The sequence below is a fragment of the Syngnathus scovelli genome, chromosome 12, assembly GCF_024217435.2.
Source record: "Syngnathus scovelli strain Florida chromosome 12, RoL_Ssco_1.2, whole genome shotgun sequence".
NCBI classification, from domain to species: Eukaryota; Metazoa; Chordata; class Actinopteri; order Syngnathiformes; family Syngnathidae; genus Syngnathus; species Syngnathus scovelli.
In genome coordinates, this window is record NC_090858.1 from 694946 (window position 1) to 721240 (window position 26295).

Sequence of the window (26295 nt, forward strand, 5' to 3'; positions counted from 1 at the left end):
TTATTTCTAATGAAATGAACTTTTTTTTCTCTCCATTTCCAAGGCCCGTATATTGGCATATAGTCGTAGTTCTCTATTAAAGTCTAAGATCCCGCAGCGCATCATAAAGTGGCTGAATAGACCTCGTTTGACGTCACTTAACAGGAAAGGCCTTGCTGTCATTTGCATTTCTGGTCTTAAATCAACTGTGAAAGAAAGAAAGCAAGCAAGAAAGGAAGCCAGACAGAAAGTAAGAAGGAAAAAAAAAGAAAGAAAGGGAGGACAGTAAGTAAGAAAGAAAGAACGGTAAACATATGAAAGGCAGCAACTAATAGATTTAGACAAAGGTTTGGGTTTGTTGGAAAACTCCAAATAGTTCTTGGACATTTGACTGCTGAAGGAAGTCAGTTGAGAAATGAGGTTGAGTAGTAATTGGAGACATTGCTACAGTCATTTCTCCTAGTCATATTAAAATGGCCCTCATTTAGACAGGAGGCCAAGCACCTTCATACCCTGCTGAGTAATTGAGGGGACAGGCTAAACTGTCAAATGAGTCAACTCTGCTCTATGACACCCATTAACCCAAGGTAGCTAAGTGAAAGCACTCTGATCAATTCTGTCAAGCGAGCTGGAGCAAAATGAAGACACATTTATGAGATGCACTGTTGAGTTTTCCTTTTCAATTCAAAGATGTCGATAATTGCATCACCGTCATATAACAGTGAAGCGTTTCCTTTGTCCGTAATGTTGCTCTGCTTGGGCTACCTACCTACCTGTGTGTGTGTGTGTGTGTGTGTGTGTGCAAAGCTCGGGGATGAAAGACTCTCCTTTTTAGACAGTAAACTAATTAAAGTGGTGCAGCAGATGGTGCTGACTTGCTCTGGACATAATGTGTGAGCAAGTGGCAAAATCAACTGGACATGGCAGGACAGCTGGGTGAGGTGAACACAATTCAGGCCTTTCCCTGGAGAGATGCTCCACTCATTTCGGGAGAGGAAAACTTTCCAGTGTGTTTGTTGGGCCCCAAGCTATCGTGCACACTTCCTCTTAAAAGTTATTGCTGGTGAATCTACTTTGTATTTGGCAAGCAAAGCCATGCCAAATTTGTTGGAACCCCCCCCCCCCCCCCCCCCCCAAAAAAAACACCCACCCAACATTGCAGCTGCGACTATTTGGTAAACACCAAAATTCAACTCCAACACCTGGTGCCAGAAACGTATGCCAACAACCGTTACACAGTTGGCAAAAAAAAAAATGAAACAGTTGCCTATTTTTTTCCTTGATAGAAGTTATAAGAACAAACTCTGAAGAAACACTCAGCTCATTCCAGAAAAGATGTTCCACGCTGCCATTAGGCCTTGCGTTAGGAAGCGCTCGAAAGCGGCCAGCGTCGGTGGCCCAAAGCACTCGGTCAAGTTTAAGGAGGTCAGATTATACCTAGTGGAGAGGAAAATGGGATCCAGCAGGAGAAGCTTCCTCACCCAACTGGCCAGATCAAAAGGCTTTATTGTGGATGACCACCTCAGGTTAGTTAGGAAAAAAAGTTACTCCTTTTATGTACTATATTGTTAAAAACTTTGCATTTACACTTACATGACTGCGCTTTTGGATTTCAGAGTATGAGAATACTCGAGAATCTTTGTGTTGTTTCAAGCCGTGACGAATCATCATTTGTGCGCTACCGGTGGATGTGACAGGCCTTGTTTCATTTCTGTCACTCGTTGAAAGTATTCAACTCCAAAGTGTGCGCATATTCCTTTGTATGTTTGAAAACAAAAACATTTAAAATCAAAAACTTCCTGCAAGTTCCTCTTGGGTGACGTCGTTCATTCATATGAATTGACCTCTCGATCACAGTTCTAGGCAAACAAAATGCACTATTTGTGCTCGTGTGTCTTTGAGCGTTAGCCTCCACTATTTATCTTTTTCTCAAGTAAAAAAAAAGAAAAAAGTTATTGATTTTTTTCAGTGTACCTTGTAGTGAATGCGGGGTGTTCGTGAGTGTTGTATAGTCATATGTGTGTGTGCGTGTGCACGTGTGTGTGTGTGTGTGTGTGTGTGTCAGCCAGCAGCGTGACAGCTTGGCCATGGCAGCATTCCCAGAAACACAGCTTGAACGCTGCTTCGGTTACACTCGGCTTGATACAATAGTTTGAAAGCAACGGCAGGAAATAGAGCGTGCCCGCCTCAAACCGACGTTCATTCCGTAAGCCAACAAAAGCGGTATCAGCTGTGGTTTGATAGCAACAGCGCAACTTTTAGCCAAGTTGAAAGCACAGCGCCCTCAACATATGGATGCTGCATGTCATGCGTGTGCGCACATTGTAGGAAGCCAGGAATGGGAATGGAACCCTGGTTCCTTTTGAAAATTCACTCCATTTAAAGTGGACAAATGCATCATGAATATTCAAAAGCTTCTGTCAGTGGTGCATATTCACTTGATCGGGGCTACTCATGGCTTCAATTTTAGCGCAGGGTGAATGTGTCCAACCTTGACCTGTCCTGTATCTTTGGAACACATTGGTACAGCGCATTGAAGTCATTCATCTTCATTTACAGCGACGAGATCACTCACGTGGTGTCTGAAGACAGCAGGGCGTCATCGCTGTGGGCGTGGCTAAAGGGCTGCGGCCTGACCAATCTTTCCAAGATGCAAGTGCTGCACATCAGCTGGTTCACTGACAGCATGAGAGTGGGGAGTCCTGCTGCTGTGGAGAACAGACACCTCATTCAGGTTTGGCCGTAGTTGATGCAAACAGGAGCATCCACTTGGACAGAATTGAGACAATAGATGGCAATGTATGAAGCAGACCACTGAAGTCAAGTTGCCACTTGGAGACCAGCGGCCCCTGTGTGTGTGTGTGTGCGTGTGTGTGTGTGCGCGTGCCAAACACACGACACCACAGGGGTCTTGCATCAGTTGACAGAAATAAAGGCCCAAATTTGAATTTTTTCCCCATTGTCTGGTCACCCGCAATTTGTTTTGGAATTGATGTACTCCTACTGTCTTCCAGTATTCTTCGGTGCAGAGAGGAACTGTAGCGCGCACACACAAAAGCATTTGCAGTCATCTCGCTCGCTTGACTTGTAACACAATGAAAATAATGAATATCATTTGGTCTGGTTGAGATGTCTTAAAAGCCGGAAAAAAAAACCAAACCCACAGCTTTGCGCTTTGCTTTGACCAATATGAATCCCACAACATTTTGGAGGAAGGCTCATTTCACTTGTGACCATCCTGAGAGCAACTCTCATATTACCAATAGGAAGTCAGACTCGGTATGCTGCAGAAAACGACCCTATAGGGATGTGAATATAATAAAGCAATGTAATATCATAAAAGGTTTTCCAGGCCTTTTCCTCCAGAGCCTGTGGAATGCGTGACACGTTTCGATGTTCCTTTCCCACTAAACAATGCGGAAATTCATCTTATTATTGGCGGGCGCATGGACATTGTTGCTCTCTCACAAGCATCCTTGTCATCAAATGACTGCCGTGCTGGCATTTATGAATGCACTTCTCCAGGTGGCCATTAACCATACACGTTTTCTGCAACTGTACATGAGTGATAAAGTCATTCAAGCAGCAGCCAGTCACATAGAGATCCCCCCCCCCCAAAAAAAAAAAAAAAAAAATCTGTAGCTAGGCTGTTGCTCAGGGGAACTTGTCTTTGGCTCTTCTTGATAGAGTGTGTTTTATGTCAGAAATGGTCCAGAGAATATTTGAAAGCATAAATCTGTTTGCATGCAATATTTGCAATGGGTCCATTGAGGCACACTTATGGTGTATTCAGTTGACCAAGACCTAGGACCTTGATGACATTTTCCCTGCCAACACTTGGATTCTATCTAATGAAGCACATCTCAAAGCAATAAGAAAGTATCATTTCTCCATTTTCCTTTTTGGAACCTACATTAGATCACAAGGTCCAACTCTTCGGTTCACTGCTTTTAAGCGTCCAAATATCAAAGTGTCGACGGCATTACCTTTGCGATAGATAGCGTGCGTGGTCGGACTGGCTATTGCTTTCAGCCGTGCCGGTTCTCATAGTAAATCCAAGACTAATTGTACGGACGCTATCTTCTCTTTGTGATGTCTAATTATCGGAATATATTTGATGACACCCTTGACATATATTTCACCAATGTTAAACCGTTTCTTCACAGTATGAAAGAGGCAATTTACAGGAGGCAAATTGGATGATGGCAAGCAGATTTATAATGCCATGGCTTCAGCGCTGGCTGGCTGGCTGGCTGTAATGAATTTGGATGCCACCAGACTGTGAGATGAGTGTCATTAGCCTGTTGCCCCGGAGACGCGCGCTTATGAAATAACTTCTCCGAGGCAAACGCTTACATTTTTACGTTCAGCTTGACACTTGGCACCGTCACCTGGGGATATAAATCGTCAGACTCATCGAGACGTTTAGTAACTCAGCAATCGTGGAGTATCTGCCGTGAAAATACAATATAGGCCGTGCATGTATTTGTTTTTGAGTGCTTGTTTTTTTTCTTGTAAACAGGACACGCCGCCTGCATTACAAGAAGGATCGGCACCGGCCCTGGCACCGGCACCGGCCCCGGCCCCGGCGGCCTCCGTTTCTCAATATGCCTGCCAGAGACGGACAAGCACGGACAACAAAAACAAGATTCTGACAGTAAGAAACACTTACCTGTCATCACACATATTTTGCTCTGTAAGAAGCACTCACACCTGTCTTCACCACATCACGCATATTTTGCTCTGTAAAAATTGGAGGCACATCTTTTCTCTCTGGCTGTGGCTGAGACTGTCAATTTCCTAAATCTTGTTGGAGTAGTTGCTGTTAAAGTTTCTCTCTTTCTTTTTTCACTGCTTGCAGGAGTTCCATTTGTTTTTTGCTCGCTTGCTAGCTTGCTTTCTCCCTTACCGGCAGCGCTTTGCAATATACACCACCAAAGGGGTTAAAGCAGCAAATGAGATGCTTCTGCAGCTGCAACCCTGGAAGTGTACCAGTTGACATGTTCACAAAGCCGTGGCACAGCGCTGGCATACACTACATAGCCTTAGGCGCTGGACTAGCCAAGTGGATGATGGACATGACAGTCCCCACCAGGACGGAGGAATCTGTTACCCTGGCTTCATGAACACTGTTGGCGGGCTGGAGCAGGTGGGAAAACTGAACAACAGGAAAATTAGCAAGCCAGGATGGAGAGTAGTAGATTTCCCCCCCCCCCATTTTGTTGACTGAAAATGAAACAAAAAGAAGAAGCAATATATTAATAATATAATAAAAGACCCCAGAACTGTGAGGAGAATAAAAACGACATTTTTCCCCCCTATAAATTCCAGCATGATTATCAATTCTAGATTGTTATTGAAAGGTACATTTCAATAATTGTTGCAAATGCATTTCTATCAACAAATTGATCCAATTCCATATCTCCAATTCCATATGGCACATCTCATAGCAAGCTATTGATCCAATTCCACTGTAGCTAACGTTTGCTGAATCATTTGATGTAAGTGCTTGAGATAAGGCTAATAAGTGGAAGCCATTGTAGCTGTTGATTGTGCTTAATTACTTCTCAATGGGGGTTCCAACCTGCTTTCACGCTTTCTTTGAACACATGCAGCGAAGCAGGTTGCTGTGTGAACATGACCCACTGGCATGGCCGCCAATGCGTGCGAGTGGGGGGTAAATCGGCATGCTGCATTAAAGCCTTCCCTCCAATGAGCCATAATTCCTCATTAATGAGATGAGAGCCAAAATGGGTTCACTCCATTTAGCTGACGCTATAAGGGAAATTGATAGACTGGCTTTATGGGTGTTTGTTAGTGCCTGTATAGGCTGAGGTAAAATTAGGTTGACTTTTATCACTTGCTGCTTTCTTGGTTAGACGTTTTGTTGAAAGACCCTGGACCTTATTTTCATGCTCAGCGCAAAGGGCTGCCTATCTTTTCTTCATTTCGGTATTTTTAGAAATGGCTGCGATGCTGTGGCGAGGAACACAGCTGACTCGATTCTCAGCCAATGGGAGCGACTCCAATGAGTTGGAGCCTTTGCCAATAGACTGTGAGGTCCAAGGCACGGTGCGCCCTCATCCAACAGTCGCTCGCACGACTGACATGGACGTGCACGTCACAGAGAAAGAAACATAAATGAAAGACATTATTAATAGATGAACAAGTAAGTATAGTCATCTCCATGTCGTAGCGTGCCACTGACTCATCCTGACAAAGCTCTTGTAACAGATACAGTACATGCGCTCCCATTTCTTCATCAGCAGCCCAGCTTGCCGCTTCTGTGATGCACGCTGTTCAGAGTCATCTGTGAGTAAGTGTATGTTTGCAAGCGACGCAGTTGCTCCATCTCCATGTGGTGCACTAAGCGGGTCAGCGCGTCCCTCGGTGAGCTAGTGTCCTGTTTACTGACCCCAGGCTGTGCGAGACAGCGGGTGGTGGGGCGGCCTCAAAGCAGGGCTTGGCTTCAGGCGGATGGATGGATATATGGAGTGTTTTGCGATCTGGTCAAATTGGAAAGTGTTAAATCCTATTTGGAAATTGGAAATGACAAAATGGTTTGTTCGCTAAACATACTACGTCAATATTAGCCTTATGTGCGAACGTCATGAGAAACTGAAACATTTTTTCTGGAAGGCCAGACTTGCCAGTTTTCATAGATCATTGCTAAACAATTGAACTTCTATTAGCACCGACTGCAATGAATTATTGAGAAGTGAAAGCATTGCTCATAGTCTTGCTTTTAGAGAGCATTGTGTATTCTTCTTGCAGCATCATAAAAGTGGCATCCATGTTTCCCTGTCACTGACGTTCCCCTGTCACTGGGAAGAAGTGAAGTCGTAAAGTCTGCTTTCCTTTAATATCACTTATGAATGAGCATTTAATACATTTGCCTGAAAAAGCCCATTGTTATTCTCTTGCACTTCCATTAAGAAAGGCAAAATAATCCTAAAAAAAGCTTCTCCCCCCCCCCATCGTGGCCCTATGTGCCTGCAGGATGCTTTTGAAGTGCTGGCAGAGTACTACGAACTGAGTGAGCTCCAGTCTTCGTGCCTTGTCTTCAGGAGAGCTGCGTCTGTCTTGAAGAGTCTGCCCTGGACTGTGCAGTGTATTGAGGCCACTCAGGGCCTGCCCTGCCTGGGGGACCACACCAAGGCAATCATGGAGGTATTAGTACCTTTTAGGACATTTCATTATTTTGCAGACAGAGGGCACACGTGCAAAGGGAGAACTTCATTTGAGTGAGAATCTGATAACAAAAAATAAATAAATAAATAAAAATCTTCACTTGCCCATCATTGCCTCCTCCTGTGTGCCAAGAAAATGTTAGGTTGTCAGGCAAATGATAGCCACTGTGCTCTTTTCTGACAACGCCAGGCTAGTTGACACGTGAAACTGACATCATAAAGTACGTTTCTCGGTGCAAGTTTCAAAATCTGTCAGATGTGTCAGCTTTGAGGTCGAGAATAACACCGAATGCCCCACCATAGACCAAGTTAGACTGGCGATGAATGACCTCTTGTTGTCTTGGCGCCATTCAGATGCTTAAGCGTTTTCTTTTCACTTTGAGCTGATGGTTCATATAGCAAAGCCAGAAAATGACATGACACATCAAAACAAGGTGAAAAACAAAACGCTTGATGCGCTTGTGAACATGGAGCGAGCGACACTGAAGATAAAAACCTACTGATGTAAATAAAGCACTGAGGCAGACTTTGCCATGAATCGTCTGTGGGTGTGTTTGCACGTGCGCACTCGCATTTGAAAGGTCCTGTCCAGATGATAGCTTCACTGACTAATTGATACTATGTATTGTGTAACAGGAATAAGATCTGAATTTCAACCTTTGCTGGATTTCAAAGAGATGATGTCTGACACGACCTACGTGAATTAGGGTCAATATACTGAGGTTTCACAGCAAATGATAACTTGGTTATTGCGTCACAGCACAAAAATTCGATTCCGTTTCTCTGTCGCGAAAAACAAACAAATAAAAGGACAACAGCAGCAACAAAAATCAACTGATTCCACATTTGAATATGACATTTTTGTTTTTCAGGAGATTCTCCAAAGTGGCCATTCATTTGACGTTGAGCGAATACTCTCCAGTGAGCGCTATCAGACCTTAAAGGTCAGTAGATAAAAGAAAAAAACAAGTCCCGGCAGGTACTGTATATCTTGATGAACACCGCAGCCTCCCTTTCCCTTGGCTTTCTCAGTTGAGGCGCTTTTGAAATGATTTGCATTTTGCCAATCCATATAGTAGCATTTCAAAGTCCCGACAGCTAACCTCTTCTCAAAAGTTGTCACGTCATGTCTTCTCTTTGCTCCTTTCCTGGCTGACAGCTGTTCACAAGTATGTTTGGGGTTGGACCCAAGACGGCAGAGAAATGGTACCGCAGGGGGCTACGCTCATTTAGTGACATTGTGGCAGAGCCCAGCGTTCAGCTCAACCCCATGCAACAAAGCGGTACGTCGACATCTCGTCGTCTCGACGGGAAAAATCCACCTGGAGTTTGGTGCCGAGAGAAAGTGTCATATTTTTCTATCCCACTTATTAGAGAAAGACAAATCCACTTTTACCGTTAAACGGGTTGTTTATGTTTTTGCAAGATAAACAGAGTTAGTTTTCAAATGCCACAACGTGACAAAACAAACGGTGGAGACAGACGAAAGCAAAATGACATCAGTTCATCATTCAGCGAGCGACGTGCCTTCCAGCACAACATATCACATTGCATCTCCCTTTTAATTCACCTCCGAGCAACTGGCTGTGATTGATGGCTTGCTCCCAGACTAATAACCGCATGGTATTTCCCCCGAAGGTTTTCTGCATTACGGAGACATCTCAAGGGTTGTCACTAAAGCGGAGGCTCAAGCCCTGGGGAACATTATTGACCAAGCTGTCCGTTTGATCACGTCGGACGGCGTAATAGCGCTGACAGGTGGCTTCCGCAGGTAGAGGACTCGTCTGGTCTTTTCTGGATTGATGTGCTGCTTGACGCGCAACAAATGTCATTGTTTTGTGCTATCATTGTTCTGCTGTTATTGCTTATTGCAAAATGTCCTTCAAGATCTGCTTCAATTTGAAATCACAACTTTATGTCCTAAGTGCTTAGTGATTAGCACAATTCAATATCCCTGATTTGTTTGGATTGGTAATCAGTGGTCCCCAACCACGGTCCGCAGCCGTGTACTTGGTTTGCAGGAAATTTGGTTCCTGTAATGCTTGCAAATGTTTTACTACTCTTGACTTGCAAAGAAACATCAGTGGTGGTGTTCTCCTCATACTACATATAGCAACTCTTAACTTCAAAAGATCTGAGTGACAGCTGGAATGATGTCTTATTATGTAAATAACTGCCCCTCCAGGGAAAATCTGGTAAAAGAGATGGGGGGGGGGGGAGCATCACGGATAGTTAGCATCAAGATGATGGGGAGCAACAGTACACGATTTATGGCTGAGGAGTCTGCTGAAAAGCATAACAGGCCCTATGAGAGAGCTTTTATGACTTCAAACTCAGCAAGCTGGAGCACACTTAAATCTCCTCTCATATTTGGTGAAGGCCTGCAAAGTATTCCTTGAAATCTAAGTGGAATCATGTAGAGCTGAATAAAAGAACAATGACTTGCCTATTTCAAGTCAGTAAATGATTCATATAGCTTAAATTATGTCTTTTTTTTTTAATAGCAGATGATAGTTAGGCTATGACACATCAAAATCATGCAAAATGTGCTCATGTATTTGCCAGCCTCATTTTTTTCGTTGTGACATTCTTGAAAAAACACCCTTCCAAAATTCCAACAGATTTAATGACCTGTAATTTCTTCCACGGTTCTAATTCTCTTATTAGCCAAATTACTTACAAGCAATAGCTTGCACTAAATCTTGTCAAACAGTTGCACCCAAGTAACATACACTATAATGTACGGCCCCAAATTTGCAAGAGGCAAGTGACACACAGCAGTAAGTCAAGCTGTCATTCACTTCACAGCAGAGTAACACCGCAAGGGTTTGTTGGTGCTGCTGACATAAACCTTATTGCGAGAAGGGTGACAAGACTCCGAGAAATCTTCTTGTTGTTGGGGGGGGATTAAAAATAGATTAGTCTGGAAAACACAGCTTCTGCCAGCAATGTATGTGGAAATGTACCAGTAAGACTCAGCTGTGGATCAGATTCAAAATCAAAATTGTCACTAGTGACATGGAACAGCTTTGCAAATCCCTTAACAGCAGCAGCAGCAGCAGCAGCAGCAGCAGCAGCAGACTATGTTATGCTCCTCCATTAGGTAGACATGCACAATATCATACATACACGTAAGATTCCAGAGCAGCTAGCTGCCTTACAATGGAATATCACTTTTGATTGAGTTTGATTGCACAATAAAGTACTGTATAAGAGCCATTCATTCATGACAGCTCCTGTGTTTGACATCATTAGATTGTGCAGGTCTAGCTAATTATGGCCGCGCTAAGCTCGTAGGGGCAGAGGCGAACGAGATAGCAACAATGTGCTGCATACAATTGCATTCAAAGCTTTCTTATCACTTGCCACTTGTCAACACATCCAAGTAAAGTAAAGGAAAGCGTTTCCTCTCTGTGGCCAGCTACTTGTGACTTCACTTTTCTTGCCTCACATTCCAAGACCTTTCCAGAAGCAACACTCTCGCACCCCCGTCTGTATTATTCATACATGTCACACTGTCATCCACACAAATTTGTAAATAACCTTTAATATTTCATGTGCTTTGTGCTGAAACGCTCAATAATTGATCCCATTTCCTCACGCAATATAGTAAGTGTAGGCAGGCCAGCTGTATTTACAGTCTTTCTTCTTCTTTTTGTGTGTGGTGACACTGCGAAGCAAAGAAAAGGAAGCAAAGCAAAGCAAAGCAAAGCAAAGCAAAGCAAAGCAAAGCAAAGCAAAGCAAAGCAAAGCAAAGCAAAGCAAAGCAAAGCAGCCACCCTCTTAGCTTGAGAGAATGCGACGTGTGCTTTCATCCAATTTTGTGCTGACCAAAGCTGTATTAGCGGAAGTAGCTGCATAGCCCCGCAACATACTAATAATGCACAGCTACTATCCAGTGAGCGTATATGTGAATGTGTCCTACTTGACTAGCCATTCCTATGCTTTGCACTCACCCGTACCCTGATTAGAGGTAATCCAAGAGAGCTATGAATGTATGCTGATCTCTCCCCGTGTTTATGATTTTGCTATTCATGGCACACATTTATGCAGCACGCTCAAGTGAGATTTCCCAGCGTAGCAGAGGATGCTGCTGAGCTGGAAAGCTTCTCCATGCTTTTTTTTTTTTTTACGCCCTACGCCAAAGTGGAAATGTCGCGGAATTTCCACTTTGCCAATTAAGAGTGCTGTAGGCTTTGAGAGAACTTGCACATTCAGCAGATGGGGAACGTGTCCTACGAGCTATACGATTAGGACAAGGTTCAATTTTCACACGCACCACAACAACCAAGGCTAAAAGTAAGCGGGATGCATCTGATCTAACGGAAGGATATCAGTTAAAGAGGGCAAATGAAATGACAAATGTGACAAAAGCAACATCTGCTGAGTGTGCTTGAAAGCAAAGCACTCTCAGGGGAACGTGCGCGCTTCCTGCCACTAACCCTAACCATTACCATTCGCATGCCTTGCTCGAGCAGTAATGGCTCTTTTCAAAGACTCGGTTGCTCTTTAAATCAGCTTCGCCATAAAGCCATATTCATAGCCCATTGTCGCTCTTTTGATGTTGCCGTCATTTGTTACATGCAGCATGTTGCTCTTGCAGCATTTCATCCATCTCCCGGCGTCGTTGCTGGTGTGTACAAAAGGAGTTGTGAGTGCATAATGATCAGTTTGAAATGGCACCGGGCCTATTTGGCAGCAAGCAGAGGTAAAGCTAGAGCTGAAGGAGAAGCCAACTTTGATAAATCAGGAAACCTCTGTCATCCGCTCATGGCCTTTGTTTGCTGTTTGTGTCAGCACTGTTCTCACCGATGACAAACTGCACACGCGGGCTGTTTTGGCAGGCCGCTATAATCACAAGAACACAATGCTCCTTTTCATCACGGAATATGAGAACTTCAGAGTGGCAGGGAAACACCCTTTCCTCTATCATTTCTTTCACAGAAAGCAACAGGTGCTAGCTATTCTTGACAAATTCCAATCTGCCCCAAATCTGAGATCTGTGAGCTAGACGTGCTTAGCACTCGTCCGCCTTACGGCACTCCTTTGGATCCTCGTCGACCCTCTGTTCTAAGGTGAACACGAAGGAGCAAGTGAAGACGGCGGCATGCTCTTCCAGCTACGGCAGAGTGCAATCATTCTATGGAAGAGTGCTAATGACCTCGGTGTGTCATGTCAGCTTGTGCCTGTAGCTGTTAACAAGGCACGCCAACGCCTTGCTCCAAAATGTTATTGATGTTTTTGGATGACAGAGCCAGAAGGTTGGAGGAAAGATTTCCCTGCAGAAAAAACAAAATGCATCCAAATAATTGTTTGCCTCTTCTTAATGTTTTTTCCATATTCATCCAGTTACTTAATTAGAGGCTATGTACATGGGGTAATAATATCATTAGCACCCACGCAGCTTGTGGTCTTTGTTTGCCAGGGGGAAGGAGGTCGGCCATGATGTGGACTTTATTGTCACGACACATGAGGTGGGCAAGGAGGGATGTGTCCTGCGCCACATTATTGATTCCTTCAAAAAACAAGTAAGTGAAGATATGAATTCTTCCTATAAAAGTTGAACATTACTCATGTTGTTGAGCCACATTCATAGTGCAGGCGTGCAATGTATTTACACCTTGACAGAATAAAGCTATAAAAATGAACACAAATGTCAATGTATTGCTCCAACTCACCTATTTAGCCTCATGAGAAGAAAATGTGGGAGGAAACCTACGCAGGCACGGGGAGAACATGCAAACACCTAACACAGAAAGCCGGAGCCCAAATCGAACCCTGTACTGTACTGTGAGGTGCGTGTGCTAACCAGTGCGGCACAGTACGGACGGCCCCAGACAATCAATTGATTTGAGAAAAAAAAAAAAGAAGAAAAGCTTCTTGGCAGAGGTTCCAAAATGAACACCAAATTGCTGTCATACTGCAAAGGACATAAAATAATAGAAGACCATAATATTTTTAATGTCTGTATAACGCGCTTGTTGAATTGGTACTGAACCAATAATAACTTTATTTATTTATTTTAGCCTTGGGGCATCATAAATGTTACTATGTAAGAAGAAAATAAAACTCGATTCACCAGGGCAAGCACAGTCGATAAACTAAATCCATTGCAAAAAAAAAAGATCATTTATGACTTAAAATGTCTCCATTGACAAGAGTTTTATTATCTGAACTCACAAAATGATCTTAATGACCACATCCTACTCAATTGAGCTGTTTGGGAGGTTTTAAAAGGCCAAGCCTTTTTAATAATAATGACCTCCTCCTTGCTACATATTGTTCACAGTCCACCATTTGCAGCCATTTCTGAGCAGGTGAGCTGAAGCTGCAAAAAGCACATGTCAACACCACTTGCGAGATGGTGACTCAAGTAGGTAGGACAGGTGATAAAAATGTTTTAGGTGGGCCGGAAAAGAAAGAAAGAAAGAAAGAAAGAAAGAAAGAAAGAAAGCCAGATACGCTCGGCGTAAAAGAGATGAAGGCCGCTTTGCAGGCACCATGACAAGACACTGCGATGTGATTAAATGACGTAATAAAGGTTGACTCCCGGCCGGCTGTGTAATCTCCTCATCGAGAATCATGTCCCTGAGGAAGCGTCCGTGCGCATTCACTCAGCTAATAGCGGCCGGCCGGGCACAGGAGTTGAACGTGTCCTTACAAAACAAATGTCATCATCATTTTCCTGATGATCTTTAAAGCCTAACTTAAGGGCAGAGGCAGATTCAGTAGCAGACAAATGAGTCAGTGAGCATTGCTTCCGTTCATCTATCATCTGTCGGGATGGCCCGCCATGATAACGCAATTCAGCTTTATTGTTACGCATTGGTGCCGAGCGACTCAATGCGGTTAGAGATTCAAGTGTTCCACCTCTGGTTGGATAAGTGATTCAAGCAGCGCTGCCCGTGCAGCTGAGATTCAATTTCTCATCAAAATCAAATCTGAGCAGTCAAGTCGACTTGGACTGGCATGCCGCCGGAGCGCAAACAACACTAGCAAAGTCAAAGTACGGTTCATCAAATCTAAAAGAAGCAAATTCCATGCAGGGTTGAAGAACTTTGCCTCCTTTCTGTGACTCGCACAAATGACCCGATGAGATCATACGTCCAGGCTTTGCCTCACAACATTGTTTGTCCTGAGAACGTTGTGCTATGAGCTCATGCTGTTATCTCAAAAGAGGCTGCAAGTAGATTACAATATGGAAAGAAAAAGATTTCAATCATCCGCCGCGACTCCGAGGCAAAGCTTTTGGGGAAAGATTATCTTGGCGTCTCTCTAATTCCCTCTGTAAACTGTGGCTTAATCTAACTCTCCGATGTTTTCTGATTTACCTGCTGCTTGGGAGATGACAGCAGAGCAGAGCAGAGCAGAGCAGAGCAGAGCAGAGCAGAGCAGAGCAGAGCAGAGCAGAGCAGAGCAGAGCGCCATTGGGCGAAAGAGTGCGCCGCAATAGTCAGATGACAACTTCCTGACATTTCAATGGATTTTGAGTAGATGTGTGTCAAACTGAAAGAGCGAGACAGGAAGAAATCCGAGTGACTCCATTTGATGTGTGTATGTACGTATGTATGTATGCCGGAGGGCCCAAAACTAAAGAGCATGAATCAAATGTGTTCAGGTACTTCATGGTCCATGTCAGTGTCACCATTAATGCTTTTCTTCAAAGGCATCAATATCATTCAAGGCTGAAAATAATGCAGCGTGCTCAAAACGTGCAATGTCGTATCGGGTCCTGTCATTGTTCATTCGCAAAAGCCGTTTCCGTAGCCAAAATGAGCATTTTCCTTTTTTTTTTGGGTGAATTTTAGGCCGAATTTGTAGCTTATCCTTCCGGTTTATTTTCACAATGATTGAAAATTCCAAGTGGTGGATGAAAAGCCACGTACTGACTACTCTGCTCAACACAAAGGGAACTTGGAGAATCTTTCTCCCTACATATTAAAAGGTGAATGGTTATCTGTAATTGCAGAGAGAGAGAAAGAGAGCAATCCGCGGGAGCACTCGACAGTGACACTTGGAAATGTGACCCGCAGCAGCACAACAAATGAGCTTCTTACCATGGCTAATAAGGGCCTTTAATAGTGAGAGTAGGGGCACCATTTCTTTGCACCATCATTCAAGCATGTTCAAGCATGCTAAATGTTCACATGATATCTTTTTTGGAAGAACAGTGGCTGGATGCTCTGGAAAGTTGGCACAGCCGATTTCATTGGGTATGTCGAAGCGGTCCGAGCTATTTTTTTTTTTTTATCAGGTGGACTGAATTGGCTATTTTGTTGCGGGTGCTAAGTTGATATGCACCCTGTAAAGTTTAAGGGCCAGCCATAAAAAGGTCTGTTGCGAGATGAAAGAAGATGGAAGGAATTGACCAAACGTGAGTGACATAAAGGGCACACTGATTCAAAGCATGTCGGTAATATTTGCAATCCGGTCAATTTTTTTTCAACTTAATTTAACCGGTCAAGCAAGTCTCTGAGAAGATGGAAAGCAAGAAAGCAAGCTGTTTTCATCAGCGTGCCCAAATAATTGCGGATCATCCAACGTGCTTGTACGATGTCAATAAGAAATAGAATTGGGTTCAAATGAAATGGACACACAATCATCTCGCATATTTTATAGTCTCGAGCATATTTGACTGAAAACTCTGCATGGTATCTGATTGCATCTATGCTAATGTGAAAGGGTCACGCTTCCTTTCAACGCATACTGTAATCTTTGCAGCATTTGACGATAAAACTAAGGTCATCGTCAGCATGCTGTAATTCAAGTAAAACCGCCCCGAAGTCATTACAATGACGAAGCCGAGATCATTTTATCACCAGAGAGAGGAACTTGAGAATTATGAACAACAGAGGGAATGAAAGTTGTGAAGAAAGTGGGGGCAAGTTTTCCATCTTTGAAGGGTGAAAGTCTAAATTAACACCTTGAACTCCATTAGAGAGGTTGTTAGATAAACACGCCAACGGATGACCCCAATAAAATCCACCGTTTATATTAAAAAGGCCAGATGCTTTCATTAGGTGCTTGAATTATGCTGCGCACAGTTTTGGAGGGAGCTCCGTGAGTGGAGATGTAGAAAAACAATATGAGGCTTCCAAAAGATTGACATTGTTCTTGTAATAGGCATGAGTGGCTTTTGCTACGTTTTACAGATATATCAATGAGAAATTGACTACATTCTCCAAATCACCATGGGCATGTCAAGTGTGCTGACACATTATTGCGCCATACATGTGATCCACGCTACAGGGACTTCACATCCTTGACCAAGAAAGGGGCAAGGGCAAAGCAGGTGATCGTTTGACCCCTGCGATTGGCTCACACGTCTCTCATCATTCCTGTAGATGACCAACATTATTATTGGAGAGATTGATTTGGTTTCCATACAAGGCTTTTTTCAAATTCAAGGTGCTTGTTTTTGGAATATGGGAGGAAGTGGCCCTTCCTGCAGAAAATCCATGCAATAAATTCCTCGTTGTGCTGGCCCTTTTTAAATGCCATAGGTTGAATACAAATTGGAGTGTGCACGCAGTTCTCAATGAGACATCTCAAAAAGTGTAAATCAAGACACGTTTGAACTTTATAAAAAGATGAGCACAAAAATAACTGCCACCCGCTCGGGCAATTAGTTCACAGATTGATTTCCCAGCTGACAACATTGTTTTCCAAAATAGCAGTCACAATGGACACAGTTCTCCTTGAAATTATTCGACAGTTACGATCAAACTACTTCTTTACCTTTCACTGGAATTTCATAAACAAATGCATCACGTTTCTTGTGCTCTGCCAGGAAAGGTTTGTACTTTAACCTACTTCCATACATTGCAATTTTATTAGTACTACTAGAGGTGAAAGATTTACAAATAAAAGCAAAAATGTTTCCATAATGACCTCAATCGGATGAGTTGGATGCAGTATTTTACTCATGTGGAAATGTACAATTTCCGATCCTCCTATAATGTTAATTTAGGCAGTTATAAAGTTGAGATAAAACGTCCTTCCTTTCACTCCAGCAGACTTGCTGTCATTTTTTTTCACTTGCCAACTTGTACAAGTATCTCGCTATAGTTTTTGATGAATTATTTATACAGACTTTCACTTTCCCACACAGCATATAACCTACACAGTAAAATTTACGGTTGAAAAAAAAACCCACCCAGTGATTTACTTTCTGACTGAATTGCTCTCCCTTTTCCTTTAGGGGATTCTTCTTTACTGTGATTACCAAGCGTCTACCTTTCACGTGTCAAAGCTGCCTTGCAAAAGTTTTGAGGCAATGGACTATTATCCAAAATGTTTCCTGATCTTGCGATTGGAGGCCAGTCAGGTGGACGGAGGTCTCGGCTGCGCCGAGGGGGACAACAGGGGATGGAGGGCAGTGCGTGTGGACTTGGTATCGCCGCCCATGGATCGTTATGCCTTTGCTCTTCTCGGATGGACTGGCTCCACGGTATGTGCAAACATTGAGAGAACTTATCACGGTTTCCATGTTTCTTACATCACCTTGAAAATGGAGTTGGTGTTTTTTCTTTCCCCACAGCAATTTGACAGAGACCTCAGGAGGTTTGCTCGGAAAGAGAGAAGGATGATTTTGGACAATCATACCCTTTACGACAAAACCAAGGTACAGTGAAGGCTATCCCATATTCTTACATCTAACACATATAAGTCTGTATTCAAGCCATGACCATTTTTCAATTGTTAAGCTATACCGATTCAGCAGACAGGAAAAGCAAAATTGTCGACGCCCATCAATCTTTAAGGCAGTCAGTCATCTGTGAAGCTCTTCAACTTCTCTGCATCTTATTTCATTTCCGACGCATACGTACGGCAGAGCGGCTGTTTTGGCGCATCAAGTGAACGAGTGTGCAGATGGACATGGGCGCCAGCCACCCTGTCACTGCCGTATCCCATCACTGACTCTCTGAGCACAGAGGTCAGGGTCTCGGGATCAGCGGATGACACTTTTATGCGCAAGTAGCCAACTCAGATGGTGTTTATTCAAATGCAAGGACCTGCTGCTGACTGTGCAGCCATCCGTGCAATGAAATGGACAGGAGGAAAAGTCACACAAAAACATATGCTTATATTGAAAGAGGAGCAGGACCTTATAGGGGCAGTTGAAAGTGGAAGCAACTAAAGTTAGCCACCCTTCCTTCAACTGCTTCAATATAGCTTCCGTTTTGGGCAAAGACAAAAAAGTGGATAAGATTTTGGTGTGTCTGTGACACTCTCTCCAATTGTTATATTTGGAAGGAAAAGAACTGTTATCACACCCAAGGAAATGATTTCAAATGTGACTGTAAAAGGAGGAAAAAGAGGAAGTGTTCTAGCCTGATTGAATGAAAATGTCTCCAATGATATTTTGGCCATCTTTCAGTTTAGCACTCAAAAGAAAATAGCAGTAGTACTGTATTTCACGAGCACCAAGGTCACCAGAAAGCATCAAATGTCAACTCAGTCAGAGCTCTGCACTCCAGACCTAACGTCTTCCTTGCTCCCCATCACAATGAAGATCGATACTCGATGTTTTGCTTTGAAATCCAGTATTGCGGTGCGGGTCTGTCGTTTTTACATAGACGAGGAGGAGGGGGAGTAGTTGTTGTTGTTGTCGTACAACCTGGTATAGAATGCTTCAAAAAACTAACAGCGCTTGTCTCACTCTAACGCTCTCCCAATTAAGTGCTGGAATCTACTTGAGCTTCAAGACTCTGTTTGTTTGCATAGGTTAGAATCATGTTCAATGAAGAAAAGCTAAAACAACAGGAACAAATGACAGTCATTACAACACATGATACCAAAAACATACGTATATGCACAATCCTAAAACAAACTTGGAAAACAAAAGAAGATTAGCATGTAAAGTAAATGGCCTGGAAAATATTTTCTACCTTGAATGAACAGCCAGCCACTTTTAGCTGAGCAAAATTTGTATTACATTGGCAATTTCTTTTTCTGGATCTATTCCCACACTGTCAAATCCTCTAATCTGGCAGCTTGACAGTTGAGCCAAAATGTTACTGCTTACTGTCTCTGGAAATAAGGCCTTCAAAATGAAGCTGAATTCGAAACAAATGTGTTGCTGGACGAACATTTTTACATGAGTGATCAAATCATTTGTTAATGGTCAGTGAGTATTAAGAGATTCATGTGAAAGCAAATTCGAACCTGTGCTTGAGCCATGCAGTCCCAAAGATGTTCCATTGGATTTAGGTCTGGTGAACTGCTGGGCCAGGTTTACAACCACCCACCAAACACGGGAGGGACATCAAAAGAATCAGGCTGAGTTAACAACCAACTTGGTCATAAGTGTTACTTTTATTGAATTCTATTGAATGATTTTTCTTTTAATGAACAGCCACAGCCTCAGTTTCCACGTGGTTAAAACACGAGAAACAGTTTTCTTGGATATTTGCTTTTTTCCTCATTAGCTAGATGTGCCTCAAATGTAGCTGAGTTAATTAAAATAGGTTAAAAATATCTTTGTAAATAGCTACATCTGTTGTTTTCTTGACATTGGCTATAGCCTACCACTCCTGTCTTGCCTGCCTCCTCGAAATGTTCACTTCCAAACTCTCATCTAAGCCCCTGCACAATGGAACTTGCCTTCAAAAATGCAAAGTTTGGTCTACCTGCTGGTTGGGGAACTTGAAAGATGTGGGTCAAAGCTGCTCCATTGCACTGGTGCAGTGAGCTTTAGATGACTGACTAAGTGAGGCGAGCGCAGAGATTTTTGCTTCCGCAAGCAATGACTGACATCTCTAGGCCGACAATTTGTAGTGCCCCAGGCAATCGGAGCGAGCTTTAGTACCCAAACAGGTCTGCTGCGATAGTTGGGTCGACGTGAGCCAATGTCCTCTGCTGTAACTCTGAAGGTTTGTGATAATTAATATGTGGATTGGGCCTGATGAATGAGGACAGGTAGAGGATTTCATCATACCGTGACAGACTGACTCCCTCCCAGGGCAGGAGGCATCCATGACCTGTCCAACACCTCCAAACACATTTAACCATAGCATGTGTGGAATAAGCCATCGTTGGCACTTATTCTGCGTGCGTGCGTGCGTGTGTGTGTGCGCATCAGTCTTAGAGAGTAGTCACTCTGTCATATGTTGGAGGATGATTAATGAAGTCCTAGGGTAAAGGCTGCGAGAGTAGTTGTCGTGGCTAAGTCTAGTTGCAGATAACAGACATGAGAAGAACATTTCAACCCTCTCTGCCTGACACTTGCAGGCAAGAAAAGAGCATTTCTAATTGAAATGCCAAACAAACAGATCCAAGGTGAAACTGTTTCTTCAAACTTGGTATCAAAAATGCAATAGAAGAGCTTAGCATCTCGGAAACAATGAAACATTTCGTATCAATTACACACAGATATAATCTTGGAATTTATGACTTACTCATCATTCGAACAGACAGACATTCGCTTTCACACAATTTCTGCTTTCCAAAGATGACCGTGTGGGAGCGTTTGCAGATTTCTCAAAATAGCCTTTCAAATCAGAGAAATTCAGCAGATGGCGTCGACTCTTACAGTTCTTCCTGGCATGCATAAAAATGTTTAATTTAAAAAGTGATCAGCCCGTAAAGATAGTTCTCTGTCACGCAGAAGTTCTCTGCCCCCAGGCGGAGAGCAGAAATTAATATGAAGCTCACTGTCAAATTTGAGAATCGAGGGTGTGGAGTGCTCACAGCTCCCCCCCCCCCCCCCGCCCCCCCATGAGCAGTGGATGACTGGACAATAACAGGGCAATTGCACTGGGCTTCGGGGAGCAAGAGTTCTGACACTCTCCCTCCTGTTTCCAAGCTGCTGAGATGTTTGAGGATAGGTGCTGGTCATGAGAAGGATCTCAAGTGTGCGAGGGACGAGGAGGAGGAGGAGGAGGAGAGGTTTAATTTAGCGGATGGTGGCACACGGACCCTCAGGGTTTTCACATATTGTACGAAACACACACCTGTGCGAACATTATGACAGACAAAAGAAGTGTGGAAGTGTCCTCCAAACACTCAGGTGTCTGCTGTGGGAGCGTGAAAATTAGCCGCTGCACATTTACAAATGAGTGTGAGGTTCCTTTGCACGTTCAAACCGACAAAACTCACATGGCGTCTGGTCTTGTGAATTTTAATTACAATTTAATTAGCAGAGGCGAATGAAAAGTAGTTGGCGTTGCATTGTGACATATACAGTTTCAAGGTCGGATACGGTGGTTTCTTCAGCGCTTGGACTTTTAAGCCTTGATGAATTGGTCTGCAACAGCTGAATCTGTCAAAGTATCTTTTTTTTCCTCTCTCTGGTAACCATGGGAAGACTTTGCAAAGTTTCAAAGAAAAACACAGTCACAAAGATAGTTTGATACACAGCACATCTTACCTACTGCATGCTCACATTTTTTTTGGGCAGTGCAGTCAGTCACTCTTTTCCAAGAATAAATGAGAATGGCAAAGTTAAATTAGCACAGTATCTTTGTTTTGAACCTGCATGTCCTATAAATACAGGAGCATAAACACCTTCCCACACCATTTACAAGTGTGCACAGATGTGTTCTTTTTGTTGCCACTTTCTATTACGGGCAAATTGGGTTTGATTCTCATTAACATATGCAATAACAAACCTTAAAATTGTCCTGCTTGTTGCCCAAATTTCAAGCCATCAATCATGGAAATTGCAGAATACGGAACACTATAATAAGGCGTGCACCCAATTCTATTTGGTGACCTCATTATAGTGAAGCGCTAGAGGGATAGTTTATTCCTCCCTTGCCACACATGGGTGCAAACAACATCTTGCATTTAATTAGGTACAAAAAGTCATCATCATTATATTTTTCATAGTACAATTTCAATGCGGAAATGGAGTAGCGCAGAAAGGGAACACATGTTTTATGGATTCATTGGAGTGAAAGCCAACTGTTGGCTCACTTGATTTCTGGTCAATTTATTTAGGTCCATAAATGGAAGTGAGGATGCAGATCAAAGTCATTACCAATTTCAATTGCCCTGAGGTATAGCCATTTTTTTGTAGTCCTCATTTGAGACGTATGCACCGTACCAATGTTATGTGTGATTATTTGCCGAAATGAATTTGTTCTTACACGTATTCGCAGGTAACAATGCAAAAACCGCAGCAAAAAAAGTCATCATAGCAAATGACTAAGTCTGAAATACTTGCCATCCAATCATAGAGTCATAAAAACATGATCCCCCGGCAGGCAAATTGCAAAAGGTTTGCACGGAGCAGAGCTAGATGAAGATGAATTGTCGGATTTAAAGTATCTCAGCGCGACAGGATGCCTCCTTCCCCTTTCCCAGCTAAAGTATTCCAGCCTCCACCTGTGGTTCTAAGATAAGAATGGGGAATTATGAACAAATTACATTCATTTGGATTTGTAAATAGGATTAGGAAAATGGGACTATTTCAAATATTGCAGCAATGACAAAGTCAAAACAAGCCAGGAGCACACCCAGCAGCCAAATTTAGCAGCTCTTATAATTGGTGGCAGAATACTCTTGTGGATGACACAAGTGCTAGTGTAAGAGGTTGACATTTTTGAGGCATCTGACAAACCAAATATTTCACCACTCAATTCGAATTTTGACCACACTTATGACGGGAGAAACAAAAATATGGACTTTCATTTCAAGATACAGCGACTGCATGCTATGTTGCACAACAATTAAGGCAATTGAATGGGGATTATTGGAGAATGTGACTGCTGCATAAATGGATTGGTCAAGTCATATGCGAGATTAGTGAAAGCAGAGCAATCCAAAAGAATACATGTCCAGTGTTTTGGTGTCCCATTGCTAAGTTTTCTTTTTTGGCTACTCAATGTTATCTACAAGCCAAACAGACTTCTTGAACACGTAGAAACGGACATAGGATGACGATTGGTAGTATCGGCACACAAAACCTCCCTGGTTGAAGTGAGTCAAATATTATTGATCCTTCTCAATCAACTGATTCTGATGGACTGGTTCAATAGCCCTTGTTAGAGCCTTGTGAGAAACATTCAACACATCACAGCGTTGAATAAAATATACTTGAATGAGTTTTTGAAAAAGTTGGGTCACATACTTAAGGTTCTAGCTCCATTTCAACATGCTGTGTCCTGATTATCAAACTGATTGTTGCTAGGCGACAACACGCAGGGTTGGCTGGACTCTCATTTTATCAGCACGTTTGTCAGTTCCTGACCTTCATAGGCCACAGGTCCCTAAATTGTGACTCACTCTGTGTTTCAAATTTGATTGTCAGACTGGTAACATGTATTGAAGGTCAGTTGCTATAAAATGCAGACAAACGATGGCTAAATCACGGTGGCATTGATCTCGTTGAGTTAAGTCTTCAAGAAAAAAAAAAGAAAGAATCCTGCTGATTATGTGACAAGGAAGAAAAAGGAAGAAACACTGTAGGAGGACGATTCCTCCATTCGGCCAAACTCCTATCCATCCACAAACAAGAGAAAGGATATATATTTAGTTTCTATTAAGGCAGTAAAAATAGAAATAAATTGCGGCCTATTATAGCGGCAAGCTGCAGTCTTCCCATCTGAACGTACGCGATGGGATGAAAGGTGCAAATTATAATGACAGCGGTGAAACCACATTGCAGGATGAGTCTGAGTCACATTTATCTCTCTTAAAAGAGGCAACATTTGATCCATTATTAATGAGCTAAAAGGCAAAAGGTTTCAGGACTGTCTGATGCCGGACCGTGTTTGCCTAGTCGAAAAGCATTCATTGACACCGAGCTGGCGGTGGCACAGAGACGCCCGCTTCTACTCTGGGCTCCTGTTTCAGTTTGGCCCATGCATGATTTATTTAGAGGAACACTCCAATGAACAATCACTGGGCTGGTTCAGGCTGATCTTGTGGTCAGCGTGCAGCCTTTGTGTCATTTGACTCTACATTACCAGGAAAGTGAGCAGACGGTAGGTAGGTAGGTATGTCTTGCTCAGAGGTGTGCTGACCTCAGACATGCTGTAACCCCACACGTTTTTGGAGTGTGACCTTAAAGCTCATGTTGTGAGGAATATGACCAAAAAAATGGTTCTGCAATTCATGTAATCCAAGTTTTTGGGCAAGGTTATATTGATGCATCTGATGGTTACTATACTTATAATGATTTTCCTAAAACACCCGCACATGTTATTTATGAAACAAAAAAAGTCCAATTTTTTCCATGGTTTATAATTCGAAATGAATCAGCTTGAAAACTTAACTTCTACTGACACACTCGCCACATCGGTAATTGTTTCAAAAGAGGTCACTTCTCTTTGCTCATTTTTAAAATGAATCCTGCCCCTTTACTATTGCGATGAGATGAAAAAGAGGCCGAGCAAAAGAAATCTCTTCCACAAAAACTTCTTCCTAAGGGACTCTTACTCTAAATTGTGGAAACCATCCGATTTTTTTCTCCCATTCTTAATATAGTAGAAGAGAATTTGCTGACCTTCCTCCCTTTTATTCAGCTGGCGATATCATGACAGCAGCATCCAGAGATCATGAAGAGGGGAATGAGCTTACTTAAATGCCCTGATAGTTGGCTTTGGGTTTTCCCCCCACTTGCAATTCACAGCCTGAATTCTTTTAACCTCCACATAGAGAATACCCTTAATGGTCTTGAAAGCGCCTGCTTCCTGCTCAACAAACCAGTTAATTATTCATGAGACTTGGTGCAAGAGAGAAAGTTAATTTTCTGCTATCATTAGTGGGGAGGGAGGGAGGGAGGTTGTTCTGTGTGGCTCCAAATGAAGGAGAGAGAAAATATACAATGCAAGCTCACTTGTCAATCTTCCAGCACTTTAATTGTTAGCTGCAAAAAGAACAGCTTACCTGTCATAGGTGACTGATTAATCAACACATTTAAGGCAATGCAATCATGTTTGTTGTATACTCACACAAAATAGCAGACGAATAACCTGATCAAATATTTCGTAAAAATCGACTTTTAGGAGTCTCGGTTGATTGTCCGCTACGTTCATTTTACTCACGGACCAGAATTGCCATCTTAAAAAAAAAATATATATATATAGATATATAGTATATATATGTCGCAACACAGGAGATGAAATCAGATTGGACAGAAAAACAAAAATACTGAAATGTGTGATCTAAAAATCGTTTTTTGTTGTTTTCCACAAACACTGAAATATGACTCGGGCAACTATGCTATGCGACTAACGATATGCTCATTCAATTCAGAACGCTTATAATGCATCACAAACTTCCAATGTTTCGTTCCAGTATTCAAGGGACTGAAAACATGATTTGTTTTTTTCCACTTCTCTCTATTGCTGGCCATTCATTACATTGGGGCAGCCGAACCCTCTAAACAATTTTCATTTGCAAATGTTTGCTCCTCCACAGGCACAGAGAGCAATAAGATTAGCATATTTTGAGTTGGGACCTCCATGTTACTGATGAGGAATTCATTATTTACTGGACCTTTGCCTATTTTACAAGCTGATTAGCAAGCCAGGGAAGGTTGGATAATGACAACAGCACTAAAGCCAATATAGCTGTTTATAAGCAGCCCTGTTTTACGACTGTTTGTCTAATTGCTGGTGTGATTAGTGAGTTGCATGCGCCCTTGCGGGTTCTATCTCTGGGGCGTGACCCGAGGTCCTGCCGAATGACAGACGAGAGAACATCGGGTGTGCAGCTGATGATTGTCCACAGGTGTTATCGACCTTATCCCACCTTCTCTGACAGGGTGAACGTCTTTTTTCACCTTGACATTTGCTCAATGCTAAAATCATTTCTTTGTCATAGTAGTAAAGGGAAAGTTTGAGGTTTCATGATCATTGCTTTCTAGGAAGCATCATCATCATCAAAAATCACCATGCAAAGTAAGCATGTTCATTGTGACACTTGAGGTTTGAACTCTTTTCCCAGCACCTTGTGCCCTAAAGCTTTAAACAATGTTCTCCAGTTTCCTGTCACTGTAGTTTAGCTGCACTAGTGTGATTCCTAACTTGAAGCACTGAGACACATTTGAACCAAAAAAGACTAATGGAGTTGAAAAGCATCTTGCTAGAGCAGCAAAGCATTAGCACATTTTCATCTGGAGAAAATGTCAGGTCCTTGGCGGATGTTATTCTTATCAGACCCAACGTTGGCCTGC

General features: G+C 42.7%; 1 protein-coding gene across 3 annotated transcripts in view; it reads left to right on the plus strand.

The window, feature by feature from the left end:
- Positions 1 to 1283: 1283 nt before the first annotated feature.
- Positions 1284 to 26295, plus strand: part of dntt (deoxynucleotidyltransferase, terminal) — a 29106-nt gene continuing 4094 nt past the window's right edge. For all 3 annotated transcript variants that reach the window (XR_007485115.2, XM_049736229.2, XM_049736230.2), the window contains exons 1-10: positions 1284 to 1505; positions 2539 to 2713; positions 4502 to 4636; positions 6979 to 7149; positions 8042 to 8113; positions 8329 to 8452; positions 8808 to 8940; positions 12595 to 12697; positions 17371 to 17619; positions 17710 to 17793. Coding sequence is in view for 2 of the 3 variants with exons in the window: in XM_049736229.2 (XP_049592186.1) it covers positions 1315 to 1505; positions 2539 to 2713; positions 4502 to 4636; positions 6979 to 7149; positions 8042 to 8113; positions 8329 to 8452; positions 8808 to 8940; positions 12595 to 12697; positions 17371 to 17619; positions 17710 to 17793 (1437 nt within the window). In the remaining variant the exon portion in view is untranslated. The remainder of the gene's footprint in view (positions 1506 to 2538; positions 2714 to 4501; positions 4637 to 6978; positions 7150 to 8041; positions 8114 to 8328; positions 8453 to 8807; positions 8941 to 12594; positions 12698 to 17370; positions 17620 to 17709; positions 17794 to 26295) is intronic.